This window comes from Brachycentrus maculatus, unplaced genomic scaffold (assembly GCF_059751285.1).
Source record: "Brachycentrus maculatus isolate JH-2025_06_01 unplaced genomic scaffold, ASM5975128v1 h1tg000206l, whole genome shotgun sequence".
Classification (NCBI taxonomy): domain Eukaryota; kingdom Metazoa; phylum Arthropoda; class Insecta; order Trichoptera; family Brachycentridae; genus Brachycentrus; species Brachycentrus maculatus.
In genome coordinates, this window is record NW_028280957.1 from 171,940 (window position 1) to 197,146 (window position 25,207).

At 40.1% G+C, this 25,207-nt stretch overlaps 1 protein-coding gene across 1 annotated transcript in view; it reads left to right on the top strand.

Moving 5' to 3' along the window:
• The window catches only part of LRP1 (LDL receptor protein 1), a 181,129-nt gene that overhangs the window by 46,954 nt on the left and 108,968 nt on the right, over nucleotides 1–25,207 (top strand). The window contains exons 8-25 of the mRNA XM_088263885.1: nucleotides 24–139; nucleotides 1,074–1,236; nucleotides 2,102–2,327; nucleotides 2,649–2,823; nucleotides 3,759–3,896; nucleotides 4,990–5,167; nucleotides 5,967–6,221; nucleotides 8,118–8,273; nucleotides 12,757–13,004; nucleotides 13,905–14,082; nucleotides 16,261–16,349; nucleotides 17,479–17,562; nucleotides 17,639–17,726; nucleotides 18,884–18,963; nucleotides 19,582–19,724; nucleotides 22,074–22,201; nucleotides 23,333–23,414; nucleotides 24,758–24,995. Coding sequence (XP_088120011.1) covers nucleotides 24–139; nucleotides 1,074–1,236; nucleotides 2,102–2,327; nucleotides 2,649–2,823; nucleotides 3,759–3,896; nucleotides 4,990–5,167; nucleotides 5,967–6,221; nucleotides 8,118–8,273; nucleotides 12,757–13,004; nucleotides 13,905–14,082; nucleotides 16,261–16,349; nucleotides 17,479–17,562; nucleotides 17,639–17,726; nucleotides 18,884–18,963; nucleotides 19,582–19,724; nucleotides 22,074–22,201; nucleotides 23,333–23,414; nucleotides 24,758–24,995 — 2,765 coding nt within the window. The remainder of the gene's footprint in view (nucleotides 1–23; nucleotides 140–1,073; nucleotides 1,237–2,101; nucleotides 2,328–2,648; nucleotides 2,824–3,758; nucleotides 3,897–4,989; nucleotides 5,168–5,966; nucleotides 6,222–8,117; nucleotides 8,274–12,756; nucleotides 13,005–13,904; nucleotides 14,083–16,260; nucleotides 16,350–17,478; nucleotides 17,563–17,638; nucleotides 17,727–18,883; nucleotides 18,964–19,581; nucleotides 19,725–22,073; nucleotides 22,202–23,332; nucleotides 23,415–24,757; nucleotides 24,996–25,207) is intronic.

Consider the following 25,207-nt stretch of genomic DNA (forward strand, 5'->3'; position numbering starts at 1 on the left):
GTGTTTGTTTGTTCTGTTCACAGATCTGTGTGCTATATCCACAACAAGGTGACCAAGTCATGGCTGAGCTGTTCCAGCGTGGATGACTTGAATGTGAGATGGGTGATGCCATCTCCCACTATGTTTCCGGAACTGGAATGTAAGTCATTAATATCACTCCTATTATGGTGAGGAGTGACCGAAGCAATTTCACGTAACACGTTACGATGCGAGCATTCGTATAGTCAGTATAGTCGTAGTCGGAGTGCTCGCCGCGAGCGACGTTACGTCAAAATGCTCGGTCAGTCCCCACCTTTAGAGTCCTGGTACCATCCCTAACAATAGTAATAAAAGAAATATCCTTATTATTTATTCTATTGGACACTGGATTATTCACCCTACGGATGATAGGCGTTGTGGCGTAGACGCTCGACAGCGAAACTGGCATCACGGGTTCAATTCCTGCCAATTCTAAGAATGATTTATTTTCAATTCGTCAGGTTTGTGATGTATATTCACATTTACCTTCCCTATCCTTATCCCTCCAAAAGTAGAGGCTTTGCGGGTTATTCCTTATTTTAAAATATATATGTCAATAAAAATGTGTCAGGTTGTGGTCCCGTGGTTAGTGTCGCGGACTCTTGAGTTAGAGTTTCTCAATTTGAACCCACTCTACCACAATTTGATACCTATTTCTAATAATGAGCCGCTTAGGCTCACGGAAATAGTATGAAAGTGAAGTATTTTTGTAAATAATAAAAATACAAGTATTAAAAAAAAAAATAATAACTATAGGTGTCTCCACTCAGATGAACCATCTGTCGTTTTTATACAAGAATAAAATGGAAGTCTGAGCAATTTAGGGCTTACGACCTGACATTTGAGTGGCTCAAGTGAGTACTTTTTACACTTGTGTAACATTCACTATTCTGCCCATTATTGAACTTCCATATTGTATTAATTTTCAAAAGACGAAAGATGTTTATACATCTTTCGTCTTTTGTACGTGTTGTTGTATTTCTTTCACATGTTAGTTGTAATTTTGATAGATATCAATTTTTTACTGACGGTATATCATTGGTCCACATTTCCAGCTATCCACCAGATTGCTCTGGACTGGGTGTCGGGGAATTGGTACTTTCTGGACGACTTCAGAGAGGTGATTATCCTGTGCAACAGCACTCTGGATGCCTGCGACGTACTCCTGGAGATTGAACTCAGTAAACCTAGAGGAATCGCGTTGGACCCGACCCGAGGGTAAGATATTTACACCAAAAAATTATTTATTTCAAACTCCACCTAAAAAGTTATGTTACATTTCCCCTTTGTGAAATTCAAAAACAAAATCTGTTTATTTTTGTACTTTTAAGGCCCAATATATGATAAATCGCAACTTAATTTTCTTTAAACCCAGGTAATATTTCATGGAAATAGAACAAATTTATGAGGCGAATGTAATTTGAAAAAGAAGCAGAGGAAGACTGAGGAAAATTTGGCACGATCAAGTATGCCAAATACTTGAAAGTGGTCAGGTTAGGAGTCGAAACTATCGGCGGGTATGTATGAGGAGATGCATGAACGTGGAAGAGGCGAAGAATGTTTGCGAAGACAGAGTGGTGTGGCGTTCTATTCTCTCTGCCTACCCTGCGGGGAAGCGGCGTGATGGTTAGTTAGTTAGTTAAAATAAGGAACAGCTCCTACTCCCTCTTCAACCTTCAACGTCCCAAGGACCCAACTCTAAAATTTAGAATTAGCTTCACATACGGTGTTTGAAAATGATACGGAATGCATCGAAACATGTGTCACAGTAGATTTTAAGAAATAATAATAATAAGGTTGGAGGTTCGATTCTCAGAGGGGTCAAAATAAATATGAGCGATTTTCCCTCTCATATTTATTTAAGAGTAACAGGCGGAGGCACATCTATAAAAAGAAGATGTAGAAGAAGATTTAATACCTTCACTGGTACAAGATGCGCAGGGCTGATCACCTTGCCTTCATGCAATTAACAATCAAGATAACACTGCGTCGCTACCATGCAGTGCCCTATGCACCGTTGGGTCCAGATAAGGGTTAAAATAAAACAAAAAACTAATTGTGGAATTGCCATTTTTGCTTCCAGAATTATGTTCTTCACAAAGTGGGGCCATTCGGCGCCGACGCTGGAACGCTGCGGCCTCAACGGGACCAATCGCGAGCCGATCGTCAAGCAGAAGATCGTGTATCCGTACGGGGTGGCCGTGGACATCCCGTCCAAGCACGTGTACTGGGTGGACACCTACCTGGACTTCGTGGAGCGGGTGGACTACGACGGGGCCAACAGGAAGACCGTGAAGAAGGGACACCCTGTAAGTTTGTATGACTACAGTAGTCTCGATTATCCAACCTAAAGGGCCCATGGCAAGGTCGGATAACACGGAAAATGATAAAAATGGCATTGGAAATGTGTTAATTTTATCTGCCCATTGAAAAATGTCATCTATGTAACATTGAAAATTTTCCTCTTCCATAAGAATTTGGAGTTTAGAACTGATCACCTCGCCTTTGTATTATTAACATTCAAGTCATCACTGCATCAATGTCATGCGGTCCCATATGCACCATTGGGTGGTAGCATGGCAAGCTTACCGTTATGGTGTAGTAAATAATGTCATATCTTTTCTTTCTAGGTCCAAAACTTATACTCGGTTAGCGTGTTTGAGTCCAGCCTGTTTGTTACCTCCTGGCACAACCATTCCATCATCAGGCTGAACAAGCGCGACGCCGTGGACCATGTCTTCATCAACAACAACATATCCAGGCCCTACACCGTACATGTGTTTCACAAGCAGAGACAGCCTGATGGTACGTACTTTATATGCCATGCACATGTTTCACCAGCAGATGCAGGCTGATAGTATGTACTCCCCACTATCTCTTGTAATTTTTCCTCATATTTTTACATGATACCCGATTGAGTAGATGGTATTCCGTGTAAAAAAAATAAGAGTGCAATAGGGTTAAAAATAATAGAAAAATAATTTAAAATCCTTTAACCACTCTCGTTAATTCCTCTCCTTTCCTTCTCCTTCCCGCAAAATAATTTTTATACCATACCCTTTTTTATCTCTTTATTTATAGTTATTATATCGTAAATGTGGAATTGTTTAATTGGCTTTATTTTTATTAATGTAACTATTTTTGCTAATGTAATGTAATGTTTATTATTGCTAACCTGTTAACCGGGCGGTCCGCTGTCCAATTACGCAACTTGTAACGGGCGCGAATACTGATTCACTCCGTGTCCTAAACTCATGTCGAGACATGTATGGATGACTAATATCTTTGTTTTTCCAAAAATATACGTCCATATATATATAATATAATAAACATATATTTCAAGGACGTATTCATAATATGTCCTTTCCGTACCCGATATTGTTTGCGTTGGACATATTTATGCGTCCCGCCCGGTTAACAGGTTAATGTAACTATTGTTTATTATATACTTTTTTAAATGCAAAGCTGTACAATACCCAAACATTCGTTCGAACCCTTATCCGCACCCCAATGGTGCATAGGGCACTGCATCATATAAATGCAGTGTTATCTTGATCGTTAACACACGAAGGAAAGGTGATCAGCCCTCCGCTTCGGGTACCAGTCCAGGGTAATGTTGAATAAATGTTAAAATGAATAAATCACTTATATTTATTAGACCCCCCTCTGGGAATCGAACCCGGGACCTCGGTACCCAAACAAATAAGAAAAAAATGTTGATTGCTATTGTTTGTTTTCAGTGAAACACCCCTGCAAGATCCACAACGGGGGATGCGCTCATATATGCATTCCAGGGTATAAAGACCTGACGATGCAGCCATACGCCAACTGCATGTGCAGACCGGGTTTCATGCTCTACGAGCACGGTGAATGCAAAGGTCGGTTTGTGTTTCGGTTATTTAAATTTGCGGTTTTGGAATAATGCACTGAAATCAGTTACAGAAAATTTCAATTTTCAATTTCAATTTATTTGTTTGTAATTAACGTACACATTACAAACTTAAATTAAAAGCGCGGCTACTAAATTATAGCTGTTTGGTCAACTTTTATAGCTATTTTGGGGCGGCCTGTTGCCGCGTTTTGTGATCACGTGTTGGTGATTGTGTTTGTTAATGTATAGTTAATGTTATAGCTGGGGTCACCATTTATAGCTAGTTGCTATTTTAATTCCGGCTGGTTTTATTATGGCGTGTTGCCGTTGTGATGTGGATTTGGTGACAAGAATAAAAATGAAAGAATGTACTTATAGTTGGTTCCTTTATTTAAATAAATGAAAATTTACACTATATACTGGAATCATATAATGACAAATAATTTATAATATACGGAGCTAAACAAGTAAAGTTAAAATCTAGTTAAAGCGTCTGTTCTAATCAACGATCGAAGCAATTCTCGCCGCTTTCTCTCGCTTCAGTGTCGGGTCCGCTCGGAAATCTTCGGTCTAGTTCGTATCAGAAATGCTTCCATCCTGCTCACGTCAGCGCAGCAACCCAACGGTGTGGCTACATAGCCAAAATTTAATATTAATATAATATAATTCTTCTTCTTCTCCGTCTTATTCCTCATTGCTGAGGGTTGTGACCCTTGCAGAAGCAATGACTCTTCCCCAGTTATCCCTTGACTGCGCTGCACGTAGCGCTCCAACCACTGAGGTGCCTGCTGCTGCCTTAATTTGATCGATCCATCGTGTGGGGGATCTTCCTCTCTCCCTTTTTCCCTCCAGGCTACCGATCACAACTAGTCGTTACAGGTTATCCTCGTTGCCACGCGCAACGTGTCCAAAGAACTGGAGAATCCGTCGCGTACAGATATTGGCCAGAGTCAAGCCATTCAAGCGTAGTTCCTGGCGAATGGACTCATAATATAATATAATTTATATAATTTAATCATAATTTATTACACTGCGGGCAGCGATGTGATGATTAGTAAGTTGGTTAGTAAAATGAATAAGTATATCTGTATTTGTTTCAGTGATAACCAAGCCCAAATTCCTGATATACGGCAAGGGTCGGCCCGCCATGATCAAGGCCATATCCATCTCCCCGGAGCAGGTGCATCAGGTCATGATCCCCATCACCGACCTGAGCCAGCCCTCCTCCCTGGACTACGACCTCAAGGAGAACTACATCTACTTCTCCGATGTTCAAAAGTGAGTCCACCCTCAAGTGTCGGAAAGAAATCTTATTTTTTTTAACCTTCTCCTCCCGGTGATATGTATTGACTACAACTGCGTTTTAAATGGAAGTTCAAATTTCTCTAACTACCCATCTGATGACCTTTTAACAATTCCAAATATTGATATGTCTTCCAGCTGGTCCCTCAAACGGAACATCTCCAAAACATCAAAAGGAAAACATTACTCTCTCATTCAGCCTACTGTCCCATCCCGTCTTTGGTTTAGGAAAATTTCAATGAACAAGAAAGATACATCCGCCATTTGTCGAATGAGGATGGGACATTGCCGTACAAGAGAGCACCTTTCGAGGATTGGTGTCTTTGACTCCCCCATTTGCGAGTGTCGTTTTGAAGAGGAAGACCTCAACCGTATATTATTTGTTTGCCCAATAAATGACCAAATGCCAAAAAATTTTTAAACTCCGGCCCCGCTTATTCCCCTCCCTACAGATATCCATCTCATCCTGGCGAGCAGGAACCCAATTATCTACAAACTTTTAGTTATTTTTTTTCAATAATATGAAATTAATTTATAGTTTAATGATAAGTCTATCATATTTTATAATTAAGCAATATTATTAAATTATCTTGACATTGTCAAAAGTAATATATTCGCATCGCCATCATATATTTAAAAAAAAAAACTTAAACTGAACTTTTAGAATGAGAATATCAATATAAAATATAATAGATACGGGCTCAGAGTTTTGAAAAATTGAAAAATATGCTCCTGTTTGGAAGCGATAGTTTCATATGTCGGAGTTTGGCCTCAGGGACAGCATCCAGCGTCAGCGCGTGGACGGCACCGGGCGCGAGACGCTGCTATCGGCGGAGCGGCACGGCGCGCGCGCGCTGGGCTCGTGCGAGGGGCTGGCGGTAGACTGGGCGGGCCGGCTGCTGTACTGGACGGACGAGGTGCTGGGCAGCGTGTCCGCGGCGCCGCTGGGCGCGCTGCAGCGCCGCCGCACGCTACTGCGCGACGAGCTGCACTCCAGCCCGCACGCCATCGCGCTGCATCCAGTCAGGGGGTAACTATATTATAACTATATTATTATAACTCCTTGATGCGAAGTAGACTCGAGTGGCTCGATGATTTGGGGGCCACACGAGCTTAAGTACTCTCTTATGGTAGAGAAAGTCCAAAAGAAGTTTTTGAGGTATCTCTACATGAGAGAGTACGGCTATTATCCTTGTTCTCTACCCGACCGAGTTTCTCTAGGGTATGCTTGGCTACAATAGTTTAGAGACTAGAAGGAATGTGTATTTGATAACGCATTTTTTTCGATTGTTGCGCGGTATGATCGATAATCCTGAAATTATCCGGAGCATTGGTCTGTATGTTCCCGATAGTTAGCTAAGACAGCGTCGGCATAGATTGTTTCACATTCCTATACACAGGACCAACCTGCTGATGGTTATGCCTGTAGGAAGAGCTACCGCTATGTTGAACAATATCACATTGGATATTGATCTGTTCCATGCGTCCGAAGGAGTTTTCCGAAGCGGGATTCTTCTACACATTTAACAAGAGTCTTGCTTACTTTTTAATTTGTTTTTCTTTTAATGTATACGCCTTAAATGTTAGTTTGTAATGTATATATTAATTATTGAATAAATTGAATTGAACTATCCTATCTTTAAAGGAGTTGTTGAAGGTATTTAACCTTACTAACTTGTAGAGCTGAGTCCGGCACCGCTCCGCGTCTGGTGGCGCGTCGTTCCTCGACTCTCAGCTGTGGAATTGACAGAGCGGACGTTGTATTTGTCACTTCTAAATGATGTTTGATCTAAAGTGCTGCATCGTAAGGGTGTTATCGTTGTGTAAAGTACTGCGTTGTGTTATTGTTGTCTTTCAGTGTCGTGGTTAGGACTTTTTGCCAGGTTGTGAGATAGGGTTGTTCTTATTTTTTATGTCCATCGTTTGTTAGGATTGTGATAGGCGTGTATCAAGAAAAAATATATGTGTGTAAATTTTGCATCACTAAGTTTCCTCCATATTATTTGTGTTTTTTTTAAATAAATATGTATTAGGGAATTGCTGGTAGGTAATTACAAATCCTAAATGACAGTTCTTGAACCTCTAAGCTGCTCAATTACGAGTGTCAAACTTTCCGTCTCGTGCTGGATTATTTTACATTACAATATTTTTGACAAAAAAAACATACATTTGCCTATTTTTTGTAATGAAACTTTCGGAAGTCACTCTAATATCCATTATGGATGTTCACAGTACACAATTCATTTTACTTATTATGTTTTTATAGTGTATTTACACAAAAATACATATTAACATTTATGGACTCCCGGCAGAAAATTGGCGGTCGTATAGTAAAATGCTTCCAGTATTCGAAGCATGGCACGATAATAAACAAAAAAATACTACAAAAATATCACAAAACACCGTGTTACACAATCATTTGTTAGTTAATTATAATATCCTTCTCGTTCCACACAGTTAATAAATATAATAATTATGAAAATAGTTAATGATAATTTAGATCGTCTAAACCGTTTGAACAGACTATACAATACTGAGAGCACGCGCCGACCACGAGACGACCGGAAGTATTTATGATAAAGTTGACACTAAATTAAAATAATTTTGTTATTTTATGACACTAAATCAAAGAGAACTAATTCATCCATGCCTCAAAACAAATTTAAGTGCATAAAATTATCCATAGGTGTTGATATAAGTACGTAAAGTTGAAAACGACTATGCATGCGATGCGCAGTCAACGATTCTTCTATAAAAAACGACAATAGATGCGATGCGCAGCTTACGGGTTAAATAGATATATGTATTTGACTTTCTCAAACAAAAACCGAAACATCACTCTAAATGTGTGAATATTTGAAAACAAAATATTGTATCCGACCTATTTGTCAAAATGAGTGTTAACATCTGGATCGGCATTTGGCAGGTTGATGTACTGGACGGAGTGGCCGGGGAAGCTGCGCGAGGTGAGCAGCATCATGTGGGCCTGGATGGACGGCAGCCACCGGGCCGTGTTCGCGCAGGACAAGCTGCACTGGCCCAACGGGCTCACCATCGACTACCTCGTCGGCCGCATCTACTGGTAACACCCGACACCTCTCCCCACCTCTCCAAACTGTATACTTAACCTTTTAACCGCGTTCACTTTGTTCCTAACAGACGCCCGTGCGCGGCGTTATTTCGCCGTTTTTTTATATGATTACTTTTATCATGTATTTAGTTAAGAAACGATTTATTTTCCTAAACAAAAACGTTCAATGGGATTCATTGTGCCTTTTTGGTACTCTATAATACACTCGTGTCACATTATTCTTGAAATATATCGTAATATAAACAAATAAGATCGTAACATAAATAAATCAAAGCACGCATCGTGTGTCACTCTTACCCACTGGCGATGCGTAGCGGCGAGAGTGAGACAGATATAGGGCATGATAATGGCGCGGACTAATTACCGACCGCAAGAAAAATCAGGGATCTGTTCTTTTATATATCCTTGTGATGTTACAAATTATTAGTCAGATATTTCAACAGATGTCATAAGGCCAAGGATTGACGTATTATTTTATCCAAAGTTCCACACCATGAAAAAATCCCTCCAAGTTGAACTGAGGTTCGAAACTTGGAGTAAAGTAAAAACACAAACGGTTATGTCAGCCGCGTACAGGGAATGTTTTATGAAAACACATACGGTTATGCGAGCCGCGTGGATCCGGTTAATACCCTATTTTGTTTATTTAGGAAAACCAAAAGCTGCAAATACATGACAGTAAAGAAAACAATTAACACAAAGCCAATTACAAGTCTTCACAAATAGATACATGGTATATAAAAAAAACATTCATTTGCAACAAACACACTCACACGTACATACGCTCACATGGACATATAGCAACCATATGTAGCAGATTGCTTCTTCGTGGTCGCCACTCATAGCGAATTGCTATTTTTGAGTTTTTGGGCATATGTTGCCGTGTTTAGTGATCACGTGAAGGGATCATTTTTTTTTAGTATAATAAGGGGAATGCCAAAATGAAATTTAAAGAATGTTTTTACTCACAGTTAGTTGTTGGCACTTATAATGACAGACAAAGCGGCTCGCTGCCTCCAAAAATGGGAACCAATTTCTGAAAGAGTTTTACGCGCAACTTTCAAAACCACAGATAGCTCTGTAACCATACTCCAATGCTATGCCCCCACAGAAGATGCCGACGATCACGTTAAAGATGCTTTTTACGACTCTCTGCACTCCGCAATATCCTCGGTCCCGAAAAGGGACCGCGTCATTGTAATGGGAGACCTTAACGCAAGAGTCGGCACCAACGTAGCACTCGGTCCAACAGTGATGGGTAGCCACGGCCTCGGTTGCATTAACGATAACGGTGAGCGGCTCATTGAACTCGCAACCTTAAATGAGCTCTTAATAGGTGGTACAATTTTTCCTCACAAAAATATCCACAAGTATACTTGGACTTCTCCCGATGGCAATACAAAAACGCAGATTGACCATTTTCTTTACACTGCAGCCCATCGTAGAGAACTCCTAGACGTCCGCACATACAGAGGCGCCGATATCTATAGTGATCATGAGCTACTCACAGGCAAAATAAGGCTGAAATTAAACCGCACTGCCAAGCCAAAGAAGAGGAGTCAGGTCAACATTGATAAGCTGAAGGAGACAATGTCCTGGCTTAACTATGATATCGCCGTCAGGGAGGGACTCGAGCAGCAACATTCCGATGATAATGACCCTATCGAAAGCACATGGCATAACATCAAAACAGCCATAGTTACGTCAGCTCAAAGGGTTCTCGGAATGAAGTCGTCAAATCGACCCAAATGGATGTCGGATGAAACGTGGGAATTAATAGAAGAAAGGGCCAACATAAAACTCTTAAAAGATGCGGAAACTGACCAGGGTAAGCTCGAAAGTCTCCGAGCGCAATATAAATGGAAGCACCTGGCTGTCAAAAGATCCGCAAGGCGGGATAAACGCCGTTCCCTGGACACACAAATAGCAGCAGCCGAACAAGCAGCCCGTAGAGGTGATACTTCTAAGCTTTTTAAGATTACGCACCAAATCTGTGGTAAGCGGCCCCCGACCGCAGGCCCAGTTCGTGGCCCGAGCGGCCAAATCGAGTCTGAGCCCGAATGCGTGAAAAGCATATGGAGAGATCACTTCTGCCGCGTGCTAAATCGTCCACCCCCCTTAGACCCCCTCCATGTGCCCTCAGTCTCTGCCCAACTGAACATTCCGCGAGCACACGATATTTCGCAAAGCACTCCAACGCATACTGAAATTATATCAGCTATTAAAAAGCTGAAAAACGGAAAGGCGCCTGGTGTCGACGAAATACATCCGGAATACGTCAAGAGTGGCATGGACGCTCTCCTCGACCCCCTGTATCACCTACTTTCAAAGGTATGGGAAGAGGAAAGGTGCCCGAAGGATTGGGTAAACGGGGAAGTTATAGCCCTCCACAAAAAGGGTGATCCGCTGTTGTGTGATAACTACCGTGGCATTACTCTTTTAAGCGTTCCTGGAAAAATTCTGGCACAAATAATTTTGGCAAGAATCCAAAAACCAATAATGCGAGTCCTCAGAGAGAACCAAGCGGGCTTTCTACCAGGTAGGGCGTGCGCTGACCATATACATAACTTACGATGCCTGTTACAGCAAAGTAACGAATGGAACTGCGCCCTTGCCTGCTGTTTTGTAGACTACGAAAAAGCTTTCGACAGCCCGCATAGGTCTTCTCTTTGGAATATCATAGAAGCATATGGAGTTCCTGTCAAAATTGTGGCCATTATCAGGGCGCTTCACACTAACAGCGAATGCTGCGTTAGAATAGATGATGTGTGCAGTGAACCATTTGAGGTCTCTACTGGGGTGAAGCAAGGCTGTGTACTAGCCCCATTTCTCTTCATCATCATGTTTGACTTCATCCTACGAATGTCAATTCCACCGGATCGAGGAATTGCAGTGAGTCCTGCTCAGAAATTATGCGATTTAGAATATGCGGACGATGCAGTTCTAATAGATACATCGATCGGAGCCCTGCAAGATATAATTGACTCCCTCCAAATAAACTCCGCTCGGTTAGGCCTAAGAGTGAACGCCAAAAAGACCAATGTCATGTGCAACTCAGCCTGTCCGGACCGAGATCAACATCTTACTTGTGAGGGACGAGCGCTCGTTCGAGTCGACACCTTCAGATACCTTGGAACACTCATGGTGGAGGATGGTAGTGTCCAGAAGGAACTGAATGTACGGCTCGGAATGGCAGGAGCTATATTCAATAAAATGCGCAATGTCTGGGACTCACTGCTTTATTCGACAAAAACCAAGTGTCGTCTCTTTAACGCCTGCATCCTAACAGTGTTGCTGTACGGATGTGAGTCGTGGCACCTCACCAAAGCTCAAAGCAAGAAACTAGCAAGTTTTGAAAATAGATGCCTGAGGCGAATACTGGGTATAAAGTGGTATGACTTCGTCAGGAATGACGATGTGAGGAGAAGAACTCAACAGCCCCTCATACTGGAAGTCCTGAAGAGAAGAAGGTGGACATGGTTGGGACATGTCCTTAGAATGCCACCTGAGGGCATCAACCCCTCATGTCTCTTCTTCCAACCCCGAGGATTCCGGCGCCCCGGAAGGCCGCTGACGACCATTCACCGACTATACTCAGCGGAACTTCGAGACGCCGGACTGACCTGGGAGGAAGCCAAGGAGATGGCGCGTGACAGAGTGACTTGGAGACGACTCGTGTTGGCCATATGCTCCACCTAGGGAGCGAACATGGAAAAAGAAGAAGAAGTAGTTGTTTTATTTATATAAGTGCGCACACTGAAATCAGAATAATTACAAAATACTTAATACTATATATATATGAATTAAAGAAGCAAAATGAAAATCTAAATAAAAACGTCCGATGATATCAAAGCTGTAGGTGGCTCTCAACGCGTTTTAGCTCTGGCCCTTCCAGCGTTGGTTCCGCTCGGCAATCTCCGTTCTCATTCGTTGTTACTCGTCCTGTCAGCGCTGTCAACTCGACGGTGTAGTTAGATCGCCTACAGACACACTACACACATACATACACACATATATGCACAATTTGCACAATTAACCTTTATTCGAGGTCTGGGCACTGCTCACTGCCTGTGCATCTCTATAAGAGTGCGTTACATCACCATATTGGGAATGTGGACAAGATATAGGGGATGCAAACCATATATTCTTTCAGTGTCCGCTCACAACAGAGAAGGAAAACTTTCACGGGAAGGAATCCAACTCCCTACCCAAGTATCCACCCTTCTTTCTGAACCTAATTCTAGAATTGCGGGCATAATTTCTAAAATGATAAAGCTAAATGCATTTAAACTATGAAATTTTGTATGAATTGTAATTATTTTTTTTTTTTTGTAAATAAAAAGAGCTGAAGAGGACTTCCGAAAATAGGCGAGAATGGCGAAAGAGATGTCATCTGCTGCTATAGACCAATCCGCAGGATTCAGACCGGAGAGAGAAATAGATATTGTTTAATGTGAAAATAAATGTTGGTCAGGTGCGACGTGATGCTGGACAAGATAGAGAGCGCGGAGCTGGAGGGCACGGAGCGGCGCGTGGTGCGCGAGGGCGCGGGCGTGGCGCACCCGTACGGGCTGGCCTTCCACCCGGGCTTCCTGTTCTGGAGCGAGTACCAGCAAGGCGGGCTGCGGCGCCTCGACCTGCGCACGCGCGCCATCACCACGCTCGCGCTCGACAGCCCGCCGCTCTACGACCTCAAGGTGTACGACCACCTCGCGCAGACCGGTGAGTGCACTCCCGACCTTGCCAACTCTGGGGGACATTATTACCCTACTATTGTGCATTCACTTCTGTGTACGACCACCTTGCGCAGACCGGTGAGTGCACTCCTGACCTTGCCCACTCTAGGGAGCATAATTACCCGAGTATTGTGAGTTCAGTCCGCCTCCGTAGTGTAATAGTCAGCACGCTCGGCTACTGTTCTGGAGGTCCCAGGTTCGATTCCCCGGGGGGTCGAATAAATAAAGGTGATTTTTTTCACTGTAATATTTATTCAATATTACCCTGGACTGGTACTTGAAGCGGAGGGCTGATCACCTGTCCTTCATGTGTTGATGATCAAGATAACACAGCGTTTATATGATGCAGTGCCCTATGCACCATTGTGTGAGTTCACCTCAAGGTCTAAGACCACCTCGCGCAGACCAATGAGTACACTCCTAACCTTGCCAAGTCTGAGAAGCACTATTATCTGAGTATGTATTGTGAATTTAACTAACTGAATTGTGTAATGGTTAGCGTGTTTAGCTACCATGCTTTAGGTCCCAGGTTCGATTCCCAAGGGGGGGGGGTGAAAATGAATATTGGTGACTTTACACTGGACTGGCCCCTGAAGTGCAGGAGTGATCACCTTGCCTTAAAGTAACGATCAAGATACCACTGCAGATATATCTGCTATCAAGATACCATCAATACGATGCAGTGCCCTATGCACCATAAGATGCGGATGAGTAAAACAATATGTATTCAATGCAGAATGATTGGATTATTATTGAGTATAAAAATATGTATTCAATGCAGAATGATTGGATTATTATTGAGTATAAAAATACGTATTGAATGCAGAATGATTGGATTAATTTATTGATTGTAAATAAATTGAATTGCGGATGCATTCCCGGACAGGTATAAACGCGTGCAGCACGGCGACGTGCTCGGAGATGTGCCTCGCCACGCCGGAGGGCGCGGTGTGCGCGTGCGCAGACGGGCGCACGCTGGACGCTGGCGGCAAGGCGTGCGTCAACATCACCAACTACACCGCGCCCACCACCTGCGGCCAAGAGATGTTCCAGTGCACCATCGGGTGAATATTTGCCTAATTTATACGTACAGTGGTGGCCAAATGTACTAGGCATCCCCAAATGTCGTAGGTCGGATAGCAGGTAGTAAGTAGTAGGTAAAATCCATCTAAATATGCCCATAGTTGAGTTAGTTGTCCGCCTCCGTGGTGTAATGGTCAGCGTGTTTAGCTACCGTGCTGGAGGTCCCCGGTTCGATTCCCACGAGGGGTGAAAATAAATATTAGTGATTTTACACTGTAATATTTATTTAATATTACCCTGGACTGGTTCCTGAAGCGCAAGAGTGATCACCTTGCCTTCATGTAAGTAATGATCGAGAAAACACTGCGTCAATTCGATGCAGTGCCCTATGCACCATTGGGTGCGGATAAGGGTTATAAGTAAGTAAGTAAGTGAGTTAGATTATGATCGCATAATGAAGCGGCTAAAATTAATAAACCTTAGTGATAGAAGGGTAATTACTGATTCGGTCCTGTTATATAAAATTCTTACAGCCCTATTAGTACAGCCCTGATCTCCTAAATCAAATAAAGCTTAGCGTGCGTCGAAGAGGTACTAGACAAAAATCTATATTCGCAGTATTTGTACATAATGCAAACTATGCCATGTTCTCTCCGATTCCGCGGCTTCACAATTAGTTAGCCAATGCTTTTGAAAATATAGATTTATTTAATATATAGTTATCCACCTTGAAGTCTGTAGTTTCTCAGCATTTCTTCTCCATGTTGTGTTTCACTCTCTCTCGCTGCTCGCTGATAGTGTGTGGAGGAGACGTGTATATACCAGTGCTTACTATTTGTTATTTTATTATTATTTTATGTTTAAGACTTTTTGTTTCTCTATTAGTGTATTTTTATATTAGATATTGTATTTACGTATTATGTTAAAGGCATTAGCCGTTCAATAAATAAAATAAAAAAAATAAAAAATAAAAATGATACGATCCGAAAACATTGCAAGAATTCCAAGAGCCGCAGTATTTAAAGACAAACCAATTCTGAAGGGGATGCCTAATACATTTGGCCACCACTGTATATTCAACTAACATTATAGAATATTACAGAATATCATAGAATACAGCAGTGATTATAATGTACAGCAAGTCTTCTACTTGCGCGATTTAGACTTACGTGAATTTATACTTACACGATTAAAAAAAAATTCCTTTCTTTACATGCTATTGCAGTGTTCTAAAAGTTTTTCTGCAAACTTTTTCTATTCAAGGTACACCTACAAGGGATTTTTAAAGAAATTGGTATATTTAGTCATTTGTTATATATATATTGAAGTTTGGATGGCTGAAAACCCGTTATATTGTTCACACTCTTATTTGTTGACCTCTTTATAATCAATTCTATGGAATTCAATCTCATTCTTCATCTTCTTGCTCAATGCTGAGCGTCGTGGTCTTCTGGAATGTCAGGCACTTGGTGCACAAGTCCTCTCCATTCTTCCCGGTCCTGGGCCAACTTGATGGCAGCGTTTAGCGAGGATCCGGTTAATTCCTTTATTTGGTCTGTCCATCTTGTTGGAGACCGTCCTCTTGCCCGCTTGCCTTCAACTGTACCTGTTACTACCAGTTTTTCAAGACTCTTCTCGTTCAATCTCATTAAAACAATTAATATATCGCTCACTCCTTTCAAGAACGTCATAAATCAAAAATTGTCAATTTTCAGTTGTGATGCTCAGAAAATGTACTATATCCCAACAAAGAGGCATATTTTTAACTTAATATTTACCCGCTACAGGGCAGAAAGTGTTGGTTTTGCATTTTGAAGAAAAGGTATTGTTTAATTACTTTTTTAAATATACCAAATATTTTTCAATTGAAAAAAAAACCCTCAGGTTTTACTTAAAAAAATCTGTTGTACAGTAAAAAGTTCAATAAGTGGCTTGGTATTTATTTTTAATACAACGTATTATATTTTAAAACTTTAAAAGCGTTCTCCTGAAAAAATCAAGTTTTTTGATTTACGACGTTCTTGAAAGGAGCGAGCGATATGTGATATGAAAATAATACAATAAACACATTGTAATATAAATATGTACATACTACTGGTATACACACAGTTTTATTTTATATATTAGTTCTATGCTGAAATTATAAAATATATATCCATAAACTTAAGCCAACATACTTTGACATTACGTGCGATCTTCACGCCTGGTTTTGGTTTCAGAAACTGCATCAACCGAAAGTATGTCTGCGATGGCGATTATGACTGCAGTGATGGCAGCGATGAGGACGCCAATCCCAAAGGCGTTTGTGGTAATATTTTTTTTATTATTACATATGCTTTTTTTTATTATATAAGCTCTTTCACAGAGAACTCTTGTCCAATATCAAGGTTCGTATCTGGGTCACGTATTTCGTGCAGAAAAATATTACATTTTGAAAATTATAATGATGGGAAAAATAGAAGGACACCGAGGACCTGGTAGCAAGCAAACATTGTGGCTTCGCAACTGGACCGGGATGATAGGAGTTGAGGGGTTATTCCAGATGGCGCAAGACCGCGAAGTCTTAGCCATTTTTTTTGAGGTCAAGGGATCTTGCATCCCTTATGTCACTGCGACCATATTAGGTCTGTTGTGACCTCCCTCTGTATTACAGCTCACTGCCAAGACCTATGTGAGTCATGTAACTCACGACCTGTCTTGGTGGTAGGAGCTTTACCTTCTCGGAGTCCAGTAGAGGTCCTCCAAGGATGTGACTTCGTTTGCGAGCGAGTGCGTCACAATTGTAGAGAATGTGGATTGGCGTTTCGTTATCTTCCATACAAAATCTGCATACTGGGTATGTAGGGTGGTGTGCCTAAGCGGCTCATTATTAGAAATAGGTATCAAATTGTGGTAGAGTGGGTTCGAACCGAGAAACTCTGACTTAAGAGTCCCCGACACTAACCACCGGACCACAACCCGACTACAAGGCACACGAAGAAGATGAAGCCCTTTCAAAAAATATAACTTTGGTCTGACAATTCTTCTTCTTCTTCTTTCCAAGTTCGCTCCCTAGGTGGAGCAAACGGCCAACACAAGACGTTTCCAAGTCACTCTGTCACGCGCCATCTCCTTGGTTTCTTCCCAGGTCAGTCCAGCGTCTCAAAGCTGAGTATAGTCGGTGAATGGTCGTCAGCGGCCTTCCGGGGCGCCGGAATCCTCGGGGTTGGAAGAAGAGACACGAGGGGTTGATGCTCTCGGGTGGCATTCTAAGGACATGTCCCAACCATGTCCACCTTCTCCTCTTTAGGACTTCCAGTATGACGGGCTGTTGAGTTCTTGTTCTCACATCGTCATTCCTGACCAAGTCATACCACTTTATACCCAGTATTCGCCTCAGGCACCTATTTTCAAAACTTTATTTGACAAGATCTGATAGTAATGTTTGCTTCTTACAGAGCACAGTGTTTGCCGGGCTGATCAGTTCCAGTGCGACACCAACCGCTGCATCACCAACTACTGGGTCTGCGACGGAGAGAAAGGTTCTTTTAAATGATATTAGTCATCCGAGGATCTATAAGAAGGAAGAAGAAGATACATAATATTGTTTGTTTCTAGATTGTATTGATGGATCGGACGAGGCGCCTAAACACTGCAAAAATAATACCTGCTCCTCTACTCAGTTCACTTGCAAGGTGTCCGGAAGGTATTATGCTCATTTTTAAAAAAAATATTCTAATGATCAGTTACATCATAATGTTCAAATATTCATATGATCAGTTACATCATAATGTTCAAATATTCATATGATCAGTTACATCATAATGTTTAAATATTCATATGATCAGTTACATCATAATGTATAAATATTCACATGATCAGTTACATCATAATGTTTAAATATTCATATGATCAGTTACATCATAATGTTTAAATATTCATATGATCAGTTACATCATAATGTTTAAATATTCAGATCGACGTGCCCTACGTAAAGTACTCTAACTACATTTTTGTCAATTTTGAGATATTTGGTGTCTGTTATCAACTGACCGTTATCTACAAATATAAACAACCAAAAAAAGTATATAAAAAAATTACGCCTAGTTTTCAGGCGTATGAGAAGCTATCTACATCGAATTTTCAAAATGAACCGAACTCCTAAAACGGTTTCTACTTAATTTTGACAAGCATAAAGTTTTAAAATGATTTAATACATTATTTTATCGTGTTTTTGAATGTATTATACTAGTTTAGAATTTCAGATAAAACCGTTTATTAATAAATAAATAAACTTTTAAAAAATCTTCTAAGCTCTCTCCTGTAAAGTAATAGATTTGCAGATAGAGTACTTTACGTAGGGGCTGTCGATATGATCAGTTACATCATAATGTTTAAATATTCATATGATCAATTACATCATAATTTTCAACAGTCATATGATCAGTACATCATAATTTTTCAATATTCATATGATCAGTTCAACATAATTTTTAAATATTCATATGATCAGTACATCACTATTTTTCAATATTCATACGATCAGTTACATCATAATTTTTTTAATATTCATTTGATCAGTTACATCATGATTTTTTACATATTTGTATGATCAGAATTACAAATTTACACATGAATGATTTTACATGGTATTTACAAAGTAAGATATAAACTTCAAATACAGAATCAATTCATGAAATTTCAGTTTAACGCTGTATACTACCAGTACTGGTTTTAATATAAAAATCCATAAATATTTTTAAAAAATGTGATAGTTTAAAATTCAACATATTTCAAAGTATTTTGCCAAAATTTAAAAAATAGTTACGAATACAATTTGATTAAATCGTTCCTTAACCACAGGTGCATCCCGCTGGCTTGGAAATGCGACTCTGATTTTGACTGCGGCGATTCCGATATTTCTGACGAAAATGGAGATTGCAGTGAGTAAAACTACGACAGTTTTTTTTAAAAATATCTAGACCAAGGGTGGCCAAACCGCGGCCCGCGGGCCACATGCGGCCCGCCGGGTGTCTACTTACGGCCCGCGGAGCAAATCACACATTTTTTCCTTTAGTGTGCACAAAACCACCAAAAGAACATTCCATTGTTCGTAGTTCGTATCATATCCCATATATGGGAGTATTTCACTATCCTGACAATTTCAAGACCCATAATGGCGTCAAGTAGTAAAGACGTTGGACTAAAGAAGAGAAGAGTAACAGAAGAACTGAGAAGTTTTTGAGACAAATGGACTATAAACTATTTTTTTGTGGAATTCAAAACAATGCCAGCATGCCTGATATGCAATGATTCTTGTTTGATCTTGTTTGCCTTGAATAATAAAATAAATTTTGTTTTACGGCCCGGTAGGAAATCTCATTTCTAAAATCTGGCCCGGCTATAGAAAATGTTGGCCACCCATGATCTAGACTTTCAAATTTGAAACATGCAAGCTCTCAAAAAAGCACCAAACAAGTTTCGAATTGCTTCAATTTGAAACATAGAAACTCTCAAACAAGTTTTAGGTTACATCAATTTGAATAAACATATTTTTTCAGAGTACCCTCAATGCTCGGTGACCGAGTTCACGTGCGACAACAACAACTGTGTCCCGAACGACTATTACTGCGACGGCCACGACGACTGCAGAGACAACTCGGACGAAAAGGAATGCACCTTCATCTGCGATCCCAAGACGATGGTGAGTCTGCCTTGCTATGCTGTTCCACCGAACCATCCTGAGATTTCACATCTGCTACTACCCAGTAGTGTAGACAGTTTGACTATGTTAATTTCTTAGATTTTTAGGCCATTCATATTCTGATTGCTCATAATTATTGTGCTATTATTGATAGTTATATTGATGCTGTTTTTAATGGTTATTATCGATAGTTACTATAGATATTTATATTATTTTTGACATCTCATCAAAGATGAAGAAGAATATGGAAGTCTGGGCATTTACGGGGCTGACGATCGTCATCGGCTGGTTTAAGTGGCCACTTTACACACGTGTAACATTCACCAATTCTACCCATTATTGACAACCACACTACTCAAATTCTTGGAAGTTCTGTATATATGAACCAATTTAGAAACCTTGTTCTTGAATCACTAGAACTTCACTAGAGACATCTATTGGTGAGATGTAAAGAAGCTTTTTATTAAGCAGAAATTCTTATATTAGTATGTGAGATCCGAATGCTGGATTATAATCACACACACATGAGAAACGCCAGAAAATACCATTTTTATTTTTATTATTGAAGCTTATAATTTAACCAGACAATTTATTTACAACATTTTGAGTGTGTCCAAATACTTGTTCACAAAATCTGGATTATCTCCAATTACAGGAGTTATTTTCATATCATCTCATCAAAGATGAAGAAAAATATGTTACACATGTGTAAAGTGATCACTTAAACCAGCCTATGACGGTCGTCAGCCCCGTAAATGCCCAGACTTCCATATTCTTCTTCATCTTTGATGAGATGTCAAAAATAATATGAAAATATGTAACTCCTGTAATTGGAGATAATCCAGATTTTGTGAACAAGTATTTGGACACACTCAAAATGTTGTAAATTGATATTTATTATTGATGGTTACGATTGGTAGTTATTATTGAGGGTTAGTCTTCTTCCTGGCTCTATCCCAACTTTATTTTTTTAGATGGGAATTGAATTCATTATTTACCTTGCTTATTGAGGTGGAGACTGACCGGAGCATTTCGTCGTAACGTCGCTCGCGGCGAGCATCACCGAGCATCCGAAACTATGGAAGGAGCGCTCGGCTCGGTGTACTGATTGCCTGAATGCTTGCTACGTAACATGTTACGTTATGACGAAATGCTCCGGTCAGTCTCCACCCTTATGTGCAAGGTTTATAGATCATTAAGTGGATTTTCGTTTCTTCTAACTTAAAAAAAAGATGTTTTATTTTAATCTGTTGGGAGCAGGAGGGATAATCTAGTGTGGGCCAATCAGGAATTTCTCAGCATTTGCTAATTGCTGGGAGAAAACCATGCTGGCTGACTGTCATCAACAGGCCTTCCGTTCCACTAGAACAGGGTTTGGCATTTTGTGTCCTAGCTTGGTTTATAGCACCGATGTCCTTCACTATTTTTATCATGTTTGATGCCACCTTTCGTGACAGTTCCTTATGAACTATCACGGATCCAATGTCAGATAGGTCCTCACCCAGGCACCTGCGACACACCTCCAGCTGTTGTCTTTGAACGCTGAAAAAAGGGCAAAGCATCACACGTAAGTCTCGGAGAGTTTGAAACGATTCTCCATCCCAACTATGACAATTTTTTTAACTAACTAACTAACCATCACGCCGCTTCACCGCAGGGGTAGGCAGAGAGAATCGAACGCCACACCACTCATACATACCCGACGATTATTACGACTCCTGACCCGGCCGCTTTCAAGTATTTGACATACCTGATTGTGCCAAGTTTTCCTCGGTCGTCCTCTGCTTCTTTTTCCAACTACATTCGCCTCATAAATTTGTTTAACCGTTCTTTCTTCACTCATACGCTCCACATGTCCAAACACACCTTTCTTAATTTTATCGATAATGCTTATCTCAGCCTTACATTCTTTCCTTATTTCATCATTCGAACATCTATCAACCATCGTTTTGCCACACATTCGTCTGAGGGATCGCATTTCGACTTCATTCAATCTGCTTTCATTCTTCTTTTCCCAACTCCATCCTTCGCTTCCATACATAAGGGTTGGAACCAGAACTCCATTATGTACTGCCAGTTTTTTTATTCATATCATTATCCCTGATGACAGATGGCAAATGTCGGACATTTACAGCTATATATGGACTGACCTATAATACTTTACTTTACTTGACCTATAATACTCTATATAATCACATTTTTCATAATTTTTCCCACTTAGTTCCTGAAATAAATTGTTTTGCCAGTGCGGCACTGACAGGCAGCCTAGAGCTCCAGTACCAGATCAGGGAATTTAGGTAACACTGCTTTCTGTGCAACATTATAATGTATCCATTTTGTTGTTCTTAGATAACATGCGTGCCGCAGGACACTTGCTATCCGTTGAAGAACAAGTGCGACGGAGTGGTAGATTGTCCCGATGGTTCGGACGAGGCCAATTGTACTACCAAAATACCTCCCCCGAGTCACAATAACAGGTGAATAATGCTCTGAACCATTTTCTTACCAAGATTTTTTCTTATATCGCTCACTCCTTTCAAGAACGTCATAAATAAAAAAACTTGATTTTTCAGGAGAACGTTTTTAAAGTTTAAAAATATAATACAAATTATCAAAAATAAATATCAAGACACTTATTGGACTTTTTATTGAGCAACAGATCTTTTTAGATAAAACCTGAATGTTTTTTCTCCATTTGAAAAATAATTAGGATATTTAAAAAAATAATTAAACAATACCTTTTCTTCAAAATGCAAAAACAACACTTTTTGCCCTGTAGCGGGTAAATATTAAGTTAAAAATATGCCACTTTTGCTGGGATATAGTACATTTTCTGGGCATTCCGAAAACATGCACAACTGAAAATTGACAATTTTTGATTTATGACGTTCTTGAAAGGAGTGAGTGATATGTATGCTATATTTGCTGAGGACTTTTTTGTCAAATTGTCCTTTTCATTAGCTGTGTACAAAATTAATTATTTTTTTCAAATATTGGCTTTACGCACTTAAGGCCCAGATCTCAAGCTTTCAAATCAGAATTTGCAGAGCCGCGCTCAGGGATCGACGTGTCCTTACGCTCAATTTTTTAAAGAATTTATATCTGATACTTTTTTGTTTTTTTGTTAGAATATATTTAGGAAAAGTGTATTTTTTTATTCCTTATTTTTTAATAATTATTTTCTTTTCAAAACCATATAATTATTTCAAAGAATTTTTTTTTTATTTTATTATTTTTTTTAATATTTAAAATACAACTTTGTTTAAAAATCACTATAAATATTTTATTATAACTTAATAATAATGTCTTCCGGTTTCAAAGCTAACCGCTTCATTTAAAAAAATGAATTAATTTATTCTATTTTGGACACTGGATTTTTCACACTACGGATTAAATATCAAGTAAAAAGTTAAAAAATATAACAAGTTATATTTTTAAACTTTAAAAACGATCTGAAAAATCAAGTTTTTTGATAAATGACGTTGTTGAAAGGAGTGAGCGATATGTCATAACTTGCGACAAAGCATCTATTGTTTTTATGGGAAGTGAAGATGGAAGTGTGTGCATTCCGCTTTGTATGATCATCAACCTTGCGAATTGTCTTGCAGGCATCACCAATCTCCGGAAGACAGGAAGGTGCCGTGCGAACCTCACGAGTTCCAGTGCCTAAACAAGGATTGTATCAGACAGGTTTGTTTCTTCCTTCTTATTCTTCTTACTCTTTATTTATTTGACAAACTAATTATTCTTCACTACAGTACCTTAAATGATAGTACATAAATACATATTAACATATGTATATAGAATGATAATGCTTTTGATAGTATAGATTTATTTAATATATTGTTATCCACCTTGAAGTCTGTACTTTCTCTATATATTTTATATACGTATATATATATATTTTGTCCGCCTCCGTAGTGTAATGGTCAGCACGCTCGGCTACCGTTCTGGAGGACCCGGGTTCGATTCCCAGGGGGCGTAAGAATAAATATGAGTGATTTTTTCACTGTAATATTTATTCAATATTACCCTGGACTGGTACTTGAAGCGGAGGGCTGATCACCTTTTCTTCATGTGTAAACGATCAAGATAACACTGCGTTTATATGACGCAGTGCCCTATGCATCGTTGGGGTGCGGATAAGGGTTTATTATTATTATTATTATTATTATTATATATATAAATATATATATATATATATATATATATATATATATATATATATATATATATATATATATATATATATATATATATATATGTGTGTGTGTGTGTATGTATTATGTTAAAGGCTTTAGCTGTTCAATAAATAAATAAATAAATAATACAGTGAAACCTCTCACAACGAGCATAATTCGTTCCAGAATCTTACTCATTATGTGAAATATATTTTATTTTGACTAGTGCAGAAGTCCCGGTTCATAAGTGAATGTCATGAAAAAGGGATTTGTCCTTTTTCTGTAACTCGTTATGCATAACGTCGCTTGTTAAGGGAGCAACTTTTTCCCATTTTTTTGCTCGTTATGTGAATTACTCGTTACGAAAGGTGCTCGTTATGAGAGGTTCCACTGTACATAAGCTGTCTGAAATGTTTCCGATCTCAGCATGAAGATGGCAGTCATTGCCAATAAAAATTTGGGCATGTGTTTGGGGATGGGTTCAAAGGTCATTCAAACCCTTATCCGCACCCCAATGGTGCATAGGGCACTGCATCATATAAACACAGTGTTATCTTGATCATTAACACATGAAGGAAAGGTGATCAGCCCTCCGCTTTAGGTACCGGTCCAGGGTAATATTGAATAAAAATTAGAGTGAAAAAATCATTTTTATTTATTTGATCCTCCCTGGGAATCGAACCCGGGACCTCCAGTACGGTAGCCGAGTGTGCTGACCATTACACTATGGAGGCGGAGGCGTTGAAAGGTACTCATCGAAATTCCCACCACTTTGAACGCACAGTTATTTTTCGGTATTTATCGGAGAGAGTTGCTGTGTGCATTTCTCAAGAATGGAAAAAATCTTTTCAGGAGTTCAGGTGCGACGCGCGCGTTGACTGCCTGGACGGGTCGGACGAGGAGGGCTGCGCGGGCGCGGGCGCCACGGTGGCGCCCGAGGGCAGCGCGCCCGCCACCACCGAGGCACCGCTGGCCGCCTGCGAGCGCCCGCTGCGGCGCTGCGACAACGCCACGCGCTGTATCACGCCCGAGCGCCTCTGCGACGGGATCGACGACTGCGCTGACGGCAGCGATGAGGGCATGCGATGCGGTACGGACATTATTGTTTTGTTTAACATCATGCTGGCTGAGGCGTGCATTTCATATAGGCAAAAAGGCAGTCCCTATCCTTGCTTACTCGCGTGACATATCGCTCACTCCTTTCAAGAACGTTATAAATCAAAAAACTTGATATCTCAGGAGAATGTTTTTAAAGTTTAAAAATATTATACAATGTATTAAAAATAAATATCAAGCCACTTA